We start from the raw sequence: 10,264 nt of genomic DNA on the forward strand, positions 1-10,264 counted from the left end.
AAAATGAAAGAGTAGAGAGTAGACAGTAGAGAGGGGTGCCAGGTTGAACATTTAAAAATGAAAGAGTAGAGAGTAGAGAGGGGGGCCAGGTTGAACATTTAAAAATGAAAGAGTAGAGAGGGGGGCCAGGTTGAACATTTAAAAATGAAAGAGTAGAGAGTAGAGAGTAGAGAGTAGAGAGGGGCACCAGGATGAACATTTAAAAATGAAAGAGTAGAGAGTAGAGAGGAGACGCCAGGTTGGGTTCAAGTAGTGCAAACAAATCAACGTCAGAAGCTTCATTTGTGATTAAGAAACACAGGGAGAGTAAATTCCTCACATCCTCAGACACATTGTTCTTAATAACTCCCTGTGGCTGTGGAGAAATACCCCCCTCCCCTGTATGGGTTTTTACACACACATGCCTATGACCACGGGAGAAGTGTAGCCTTAGCAGCAGTGATCCACTATACATATAGCCACGCTAGCTTAGCAAGCATGCTAGGTACTGCTAGGTATCAACAGCTAATCCAGGGTACTGCTAGGTATCAACAGCTAATCCAGGGTACTGCTAGGTATCAACAGCTAATCCAGGGTACTGCTAGGTATCAACAGCTAATCCAGGGTACTGCTAGGTATCAACAGCTAATCCAGGGTACTGCTAGGTATCAACAGCTAATCCAGGGTACTGCTAGGTATCAACAGCTAATCCAGGGTACTGCTAGGTATCAACAGCTAATCCAGGGTACTGCTAGGTATCAACAGCTATTCCAGGGTACTGCTAGGTATCAACAGCTAATCCAGGGTACTGCTAGGTATCAACAGCTATTCCAGGGTACTGCTAGGTATCAACAGCTATTCCAGGGTACTGCTAGGTATCAACAGCTATTCCAGGGTACTGCTAGGTATCAACAGCTATTCCAGGGTACTGCTAGGTATCAACAGCTAATCCAGGCCGGGCTGGAAGTTATAGTGAGGTTCAATTGGTCAATAGAGATGCAATTGCAATGTTGTGGAGTATTTGGATAAAGTTCAGCGTGCTGGATGGATCTCTGCCGTAACTCTCGAAGGCAGACTGTGTGGTTGAGAGAGGGGTTGGGTCCATCGTGAGAAATTAGCAATTTGTGGTTGGAGGGATAAGCGACGGTTGTAATTTTCTCTGCTGGTTGTCAGATAGAGCAGACATGCATGCGTGCCCAGAGCGTGTCTGCCTGGCCTTGCATGGCCTCGCAAGTGAGGGTCTATTGAGAGGTCTCTTGTGGTTTGGGATGCTGCTAACACACAGTCACATCGATGGAGAGAGGAGACACTCACAATTGCTGTTGTGCTAATTCTCTCCCCCTCTCTATGTAAAGCGATGTGGGTCTGAGGTCTTTATTTGGAATAGAATAGGATCACGAGAGGTTCCGTTGTGATGAATCAACTGAATCTCACTCTCTTTCTGGGCCTCTCCCGTTGATTCATAATGGAATAGTCATGTTAAAGATGAATAACACTGTGTTCATAGGGCCTATTCCATTCTTCAACCTTCAGTTGACTTGTGAGCTTGTTCTCACACTGGAGAAGACAAAATACAACTGGCAAAAGGCAGTCTTTCTCACTCAACACCTGGCAACCATGGTGTGAAACAACATAAGGATTTCAAAGCACAGCTTCACAAAGTCAATTATCACAGTTATTTGACCAAAACGTTGGAATTTCACACTGAGGATAAACCCTATTTTCTTCCCATCGGCCCATGTTTGCTCTATTGGTCACTATCAACCTCTAACTGTCATGGCGCTTTCCTGCAGGGCACCTGTCGCGGCTGGAAGTGGATCTGAGAGGACAACAGGGCACCTGTCGCGGCTGGAAGTGGATGAGAGGACAACAGGGCACCTGTCGCGGCTGGAAGTGGATGAGAGGACAACAGGGCACCTGTCGCGGCTGGAAGTGGATGAGAGGACAACAGGGCACCTGTCGCGGCTGGAAGTGGATGAGAGGACAACAGGGCACCTGTCGCGGCTGGAAGTGGATCTGAGAGGACAACAGGGCACCTGTCGCGGCTGGAAGTGGATCTGAGAGGACAACAGGGCACCTGTCGCGGCTGGAAGTGGATCTGAGAGGACAACAGGGCACCTGTCGCGGCTGGAAGTGGATCTGAGAGGACAACAGGGCTTCCGCTTCGTGGAGTGTTTTTACTTTCACACAGTCTTTCATCACAATCATCCATTAGCGTCGCTACATTCCGTTCTAATATAGCGTCCCCTCCTCAATTTCACGTCTCTCTCCAAATGCGCAATATCATGACGCACGGTCTAGAAAACCATTTGGATAAAGCCAAAGGCAACATAGTAGCCTATGTAACAGTATAACTTTAGACCGTCACCCTCGCCCATACCCGGGCGCGAACCAGGGACTCTCTGCACACATCGACAACAGTCACCCACGAAGCATCGTTCCCCATCGCTCCACAAAAGCCGCGGCCCTTGCAGAGCAAGGGGAACTACTACTTCAAGGTCTCAGAGCAAGTGATGTCACCAATTGAAACGCTATTTAGCGCACACCGCTAACTAAGCTAGCCGTTTCACATCCGTTACACCTACAATTTGATTTGTCCCTATAGACTCTGATCCGAAGTCAGTCTTGCGTTTTCCCTTCAAAACGGTTGAGGTTATATGGGTTTGGAGAGGGTAAGCTGATCCTAGACCTGTGACGCAAATAAACGCCACTAAATAAACACCTACCATCCACCACTAAAGCTATACATTGCCTGTCGCCTGCTGTACATGAAAAACATTATTTTCACTGTGGCCTCGCGTGCTCTCCTTCCGCAAAATTCCTTTTGTCAAATGTTCCATTGATGAAAAGCATCTGATCTCGCGGTCCAGGCTCCCTCTCTCTCTCTCGGGCTCCCTCTCTCTCTCGGGCTCCGACATAGATCTCAGAAAGCGCCCGTCCTCTGATCTTGTCATTTTTTAAATCTATTTCGGTCACATTCGGATTGACATGAAGGGCAGGAAAAGTTGTTGTTGTGGTGGTGATAGATGGACTGGATTTCACCCAACCATTGAGAGTTTGATAGACAACTGGAAACGTGTCAAAGTCAAAACGCACAACAAAAGTATGTGATTGTCATGTGAGTTTAGGCTACTTGTGAAATGTTGAAAAGTGAAGTTTAGGGCGACTTTAATTCGGGCCAATTCAGAACTTAAACGTCGAACTTGAAAGTCTTCCACTTACCCCGCTGGGGATCCATCGTTACACGTCGCAGAGGAATTGTCCAAGTAGTGCAGCCTCATGTCCTGGTCCAGCTTCTGCGCCGAGCACGGGTACAGCGACTGCGCCAGGTTTTTAATTTGGGTCATGAAGTTGTCCATGTTCCCCTCGACAGCGGTGAAGTCTAACGGGAAGCTCTCACCGGCTCCGGTCCCCTCTACTACCCGGTCCCTGTATGTCAACGTTGGGGACGGCATGGCCGAGGCTCTCCGGTGTTGCGCGCGGCTGCCCCGTAGCCTCCTCGCCTCTGGTGCACCAATGTGAAGAAGACCCAACAGCAAAGCGGAACGCAGCAACGCCAGAGTCCCTAGAGGCCTACTTCTCTCAGTACTTTGGCTCGTCATTTCAAAAACCTTAAAAAGGAAAAACGATTTAAGTTCCTTGGGGTAAAAACTAAACAAGAGTGCGTCTGGTCTGGTGAGCTAAATGGGAAAAGTTGAGGTGGATGAATTGCCAAAGAGAGTAAAATGTAAACAGAGAAAAGAGTTCCACTTGGCATCGGTGTGTTATCGACAGAAGAATCAGGTGTTCCAAAGGTTCTAGAGCTTGACGTGGGCTGTCCGACCACTCCAAAATCCTTCCAAACTAGAACACGTAAAACATTTAAATAGTTTCAGTGTGGTGCCTCATTCGCCTTCAATCCCATCCATTAGGGGGGGAAAGCAATGCAATTCAAATAAAAATATAGGCTATATTAAACCATTTAAAAAAAAATATATATAGGCTATATTAAACCATTAAAAAAAATAGATATATATAGGCTATATTAAACCATTAAAAAAAATAGAAAACAACTTTGAAGTCACTCGTAAAATGTAAAAATGCGGATAAAAATACAAATCAAGCTCATTTTAGTGATTCACCAAAAAGTGCTTGCATCCCCCTTCTATTTCTTGAGATATCCAACGGTTTTCAACGGTTTTCCCTCAGCGCTGATAAGACAGATGGCATCACTTGCTGCTGCTGTCCTGGTCGCAGTTACATTCATACCACCAGGCAGGCACCAGAGGGGTTTTATTCAAACGTTTCCCCCTTTTCTTTCCCCCAAACCAATCGTTATCGTGTGCTGGTGCTTTGAGGGGCGTGAGTTTCACACACACACACGTTAGTTTTACTATCCTTGTGGGGACCAAACAAATGATTCCCATTCAAAACTATATTTTCCCTAACCCTTAATACAACCTTAACCCCTAAACCTGAAATATCAATTTTCCTTGTGGGGACTGGCGAAATGTCCCCAATTGTCCGAATGTTTCTTGTTTTAGTATTCTTGTGAGGACTTCTGGTCCCCACAAGGACAGTAATACCAACAACTCTCACACAGCACGTCCCCTCATGTCCAGGTTGTTCTCTTTGATGTTGTTATGTTGTTGCCTTCGGTCTCTATTTATGTAGCGTCGTCACTCTTGTCGAGATGTGTGTTTTGTCCTGTATTTATGTTTGTATTTTAAATCCCAGCCCTCGTCCCCGCAGGAGGCCTTTTGCAAGGCTGTCGTGGTAAATAATCATTTGTTCTTAACTGCATTACCTAGTTAAATTAAATAAAAACATTATTAGGATGTCAACAAGTGATAAACCTTATACGCCTATAATTAATATTTCGTGGCGCGATATTTTGGTACTGGGTTGCCAGGATTAGGCTTTAATTGGTCCTCACATGAGGAAGTTAACACCTCTAGAACGTTTATTTCGTAATTGATCGCCAGGACAGACTCTCCGTTTGTTTATTCAGAAGCCGGACATTTCCCCTGGTTGTGTATTTGTTTTCAACCGCGTGTGGACGTGGCCTCTTAACCTAAATGATGGTTGTCGCACCCAGGAGGAAGGTGACAGCCGGTCGCGCGCCTCTCCCCCACGACCCACACCTTCTCGTCAACAACCCATTCTGTGTCCAGATGGTGAGAAGTGAGTTGACGGATGTAGACTGCCCTCTCCTTTCAGACCCCTTAGAGATATTAGGATCAGTCAGGGACTGAAACCCCAAAGTCACTTCACCATCTCTCTCTCTTTCTCAAATCAAATTGGATTTATGACATGGGCCGAATACAACAGGTGTAGTAGACCTTACTGTGAAATGTTGAATACAACAGGTGTAGTAGACCTTACTGTGAAATGCTGAATACAACAGGTGTAGTAGACCTTACTGTGAAATGCTGAATACAACAGGTGTAGTAGACCTTACTGTGAAATGCTGAATACAACAGGTGTAGTAGACCTTACTGTGAAATGCTGAATACAACAGGTGTAGTAGACCTTACTGTGAAATGTTGAATACAACAGGTGTAGTAGACCTTACTGTGAAATGCTGAATACAACAGGTGTAGTAGACCTTACTGTGAAATGCTGAATAAATGCTGAATGAAACAACAGGTGTAGTAGACCTTACTGTGAAATGTGAAATGCTGAGATACTGTGAAATGCTGAATACAACAGGTGTAGTAGACCTTACTGTGAAATGCTGAATACAACAGGTGTAGTAGACTGTGAAATGCTGAATACAACAGGTGTAGTAGACCTTACTGTGAAATGCTGAATACAACAGGTGTAGTAGACCTTACTGTGAAATGCTGAATACAACAGGTGTAGTAGACCTTACTGTGAAATGCTGAATACAACAGGTGTAGTAGACCTTACTGTGAAATGCTGAATACAACAGGTGTAGTAGACCTTACTGTGAAATGCTGAATACAACAGGTGTAGTAGACCTTACTGTGAAATGCTTGAATACAACAGGTGTAAAACCTTTTTGAAATGCTGAATACAACAGGTTAGTAGACCTTACTGTGAAATGCTGAATACAACAGGTGTAGTAGACCTTACAAAATGAATACAAATAGACAAAATACTGTGAAATGCTGAATACAAAGGTGTAGTAGACCTTACTGTGAAATGCTGAATACAACAAAACCTTACTGTGAAATGCTGAATACAACAGGTGTAGTAGACCTTACTGTTAGCTGAATACAACAGGTGTAAAGAACTGTGAAATGAATACAACAGGTGTAGTAGACCTTACTGTGAAATGCTGAATACAACAGGTGTAGTAGACCTTACTGTGAAATGTTGAATACAACAGGTGTAGTAGACCTTACTGTGAAATGCTGAATACAACAGGTGTAGTAGAATGTGAAATGCTGAATACAACAGGTGTAGTAGACCTTACTGTGAAATGCTGAATACAGTGAAATAGTACAAAGGTGTAGTGACTGTGAAATGCTGAATACAACAGGTGTAGTAGACCTTACTGTGATAATGCTGAATAACAGTAGACCTTACTGTGAAATAGAATACAACAGGTGTAGTAGACTTAGAGTGAAATGTGAATACAACAGGTGTAGTAGACCTTACTGTGAAATGCTGAATACAACAGGTGTAGTAGACCTTACAAAGATAATAAACAGGTTTAGTAGTTGAAGTACAACAAGTAGACCTTACTGTGAAATGTCAAGGTGACTGTGAAATGCTGAATAAACAGGTGTAGTAGACCTTATGTGAAAGATAGTAGATAAGTGAAATGCATGAGATAATACAGGTGTAGTAGACCTTACTGTGAAATGTACAGGTGTAGTAGAGTGAAATGCTGAATACAACAGGTGTGAATATGATAATACATGAAATGCTAATAAACAGGTAAAGTGACTATGCATAGATAATAAACAGGTTAGTTGAGGTAATATGTACATGTAGGTACAGGGTAAAGTGACCTTATGCATAGATAATAAACAGGTTAGTTGAGGTAATATGTACTGAATACATGTAGGTAGAGGTAAAGTGACCATGATAATAAACAGGTTAGTTGAGGTAATATGTAATAGGTGAATACAACAGGTAAAGTGACCTTACATAGATAATAAACAGGTTAGTCAAGGTAGGTAAATGCTGAATTGTTAGGTAATATGATAATAAACACATGACTGTAATAGATAATAAACAGGTGTAGACCTTAGGTAAAGTGACTGCATAGATAATAAACAGGTTAGTTGAGGTATATGTACATGTAGGTAGGGGGTAAAGTGACCATGCATAGATAATAAACAGGTTAGTCATGATTGAGGTAATATGTACATGATAATAAACAGAGTAGTAAAGTGAGTGACTGTACATAGATAATAAACATAGTTGACTGTAATACATGTAGGTTAGTACAAGTGACCTGCATGCATAGATAATAAACAGGTGATTGAGGTAATATGTACATGTAGGTAGAGGTAAAGTGACTATACATAGATAATACACAGGTTAGTCAAGGTAATTGAGGTAATATGTACATGTAGGTAGGGGTAAAGTGACCATGCATAGATAATAAACAGGTTAATTGAGGTAATATGTACATGTAGGTAGAGGTAAAGTGACTATGCATAGATAATAAACAGGTTAATTGAGGTAATATGTACATGTAGGTAGAGGTAAAGTGACCATGCATAGATAATAAACAGGTTAATTGAGGTAATATGTACATGTAGGTAGAGGTAAAGTGACCATGCATAGATAATAAACAGGTTAGTTGAGGTGATTGAGGTAATATGTACATGGTAGGTAAAGTGACCATGCATAGATAATAAACAGGTTAGTTGAGGTAATATGTACATGTAGGTAGAGGTAAAGTGACCATGCATAGATAATAAACAGGTTAGTTGAGGTAATATGTACATGTAGGTAGGGGGTAAAGTGACCATGCATAGATAATGAACAGGCTAGTTGAGGTAATATGTACATGAAGGTAGGGGTAAAGTGACTATACATAGATAATGAACAGGTTAGTTGAGGTAATATGTACATGTAGGTAGGGGTAAAGTGACTATGCATAGATAATAAACAGGTTAGTTGAGGTAATATGTACATGTAGGTAGAGGTAAAGTGACCATGCATAGATAATAAACAGAGTAGCAGCAGTGTTAAAAAGGGGGTGAATGTAAATATTCCAGGTAGACATCTGATTAACTGTTCAGGAGTCTTATGGCCTGGGGGTAGAAGCTGTTAAGGAGCCTTTTGGTCCTAGACTTGGTGCTCCAGTACCACTTGCTGTGTGGTAGCAGAGAGAACAGTCTATGACTGGGGTGGCTGGAGGCTTTCACAATTTTTAGGCCCTTCCTCTGACACCACCTGGTATAGAGGTCCCGGATGGCAGGAAGCTTTGCCCCAGTGATGTACTGGGCCGTACGCACTACCCTCTGTAGCATCTTGCGTCAGATGCCAAGCAGTTGCCATACCAACCAGTCAGGATGCTCTCGATGGTGCAGCTGTAGAAATTGAGGATCCGAGGACCCATACCAAATTCTTTCATTCACTCTCTCCCTTCTCTCCTCTTCTGTCAAAGCACCTGCACACTTCCTGACATGGATTTGACATGGATGGACAGTCCCTCTAGGCAATGCTTACACGAATCCTATGCTTTAAAATCCTAGCGTGACGACACTATTTTTTTCCTCTGCTCTGAGACCGCCATCATTAATGTCATCTGTGGTGACGAGGGGCGTTGTACAAAACAAAGTCATCAGCGAATGGTTCATCTCCAACCGATCAGAGTATCAAAGCCAATGACACATTTTCAAACAGCCGCTTTACCCACGTGTTCTGGCACTGGCCCAACCCATCACTTTCTGGACCAATCAAACGGACCCGAATGTGTCCGCGTTTGGTGAAGGATCGGGGGGGGAGGTACTCAGATCGCGACCAGAAGAAACTAACATCTGTGGGAGTGGCCTAGCGTTTGTCAGGAGCAAGGGGTCTGGTTGCCAGGCAGTTCAAATCTATGGTGGGGAGAGCACACCTCTAAAGAAGGTGGAGACTCTGGGAAAATCTCATCCTCTCTCTCCGCACCTTCTCAAAACCTATTGGAAAAGGTCAGAAGGGAGAGCCTCTGACTTCCTCATCCAATGGGTTTTGAGGAGGAAACGAGGAGAGAGGACACGAGGAAGATGCAATTGAGATTCTCCCTCTACCAGCCACTAGTGTCACCTTTGACCCCCAGACATCAGTGGGTGTGGGATGTCAACACTGATTTAACTGAACCAGACAGGGCCACGATCGGCGTGCTCACCTTGCATCATATCCGTCAAACAGGGACACAGTAGAACCGGGCCACTCAACACCGGTCTGTCCCAATGTCTTGTTTACCGGGAGGAGACGGCAGCCAAGATGCCTGAACGATAAGCAGAGAGCTAGCGGATGGGGCTGGAGGTGTGTCTGCGGGACAGGTGAATTGGGGTGTCTGCGGGACAGGTGAATTGGGGTGTCTGCGGGACAGGTGTGGGTGGGTGTCTGCGGGACAGGTGTGGGTGGGTGTCTGCGGGACAGGTGTAGGTGGGTGTCTGCGGGACAGGTGTGGGTGGGTGTCTGCGGGACAGGTGTAGGTGGGTGTCTGCGGGACAGGTGTAGGTGGGTGTCTACGGGACAGGTGAAGGTGGGTGTCTGCGGGACAGGTGTAGGTGGGTGTCTGTTGGACAGGCATTTGTGGGGGCCTGCGGGACAGGTGTAGGTGGGTGTCTGTTGGACAGGCATTTGTGGGGGCCTGCGGGACAGGTGTAGGTGGGTGTCTGTTGGACAGGCATTTGTGGGGGCCTGCGGGACAGGTGTAGGTGGGTGTCAGCGGGACAGGTGAGTGTGGGTGTCAGCGGGACAGGCGTCGGTGGGTGTCTGCAGGACAGGTGTGTGTGGGTGTCTGTGGGACAGGTGTATTTGTGAGTCTGCAGGACTTCAAAAGAACCGAACGGGGGCTAAACAACTACACAAAATATCTGAATGACAGACTGGGCACTGCTCCCCCTCCCTCTCCTTCTCTATTCTCTGGAATACAAGAACGCAGTCTGAATCCAGGTAGCGAACACATGGAGCACGAACAGCAGAGTCTCTGGCACCACTTCCAACGAGTGTGTGGAGAGAGAAACCCATAGAACGACGCATAGCCTGTTACAATAGAACGGTAGCAATGAAATAGAGCTCATTCTGTTCTGAGCACTGTTCTAGCTGTTGATATCACTGTTCTAGCTGTTGATATCAACTCACAGAGAAAACACACAACCACATA

The 10,264-nt window shown here is 44.7% G+C and overlaps 1 protein-coding gene across 1 annotated transcript in view; it reads right to left on the reverse strand.

Moving 5' to 3' along the window:
* notum1b (notum, palmitoleoyl-protein carboxylesterase b) overlaps positions 1-4,214 on the reverse strand; it is a 26,489-nt gene extending 22,275 nt beyond the window's left edge. The window contains exon 1 of the mRNA XM_065001180.1: positions 3,202-4,214. Coding sequence (XP_064857252.1) covers positions 3,202-3,581 — 380 coding nt within the window. The 5' untranslated portion in view covers positions 3,582-4,214. The remainder of the gene's footprint in view (positions 1-3,201) is intronic.
* Between the last annotated feature and the right edge of the window lie 6,050 nt (positions 4,215-10,264).

Source organism: Oncorhynchus nerka, linkage group LG15, assembly GCF_034236695.1.
Source record: "Oncorhynchus nerka isolate Pitt River linkage group LG15, Oner_Uvic_2.0, whole genome shotgun sequence".
NCBI lineage: Eukaryota > Metazoa > Chordata > Actinopteri > Salmoniformes > Salmonidae > Oncorhynchus > Oncorhynchus nerka.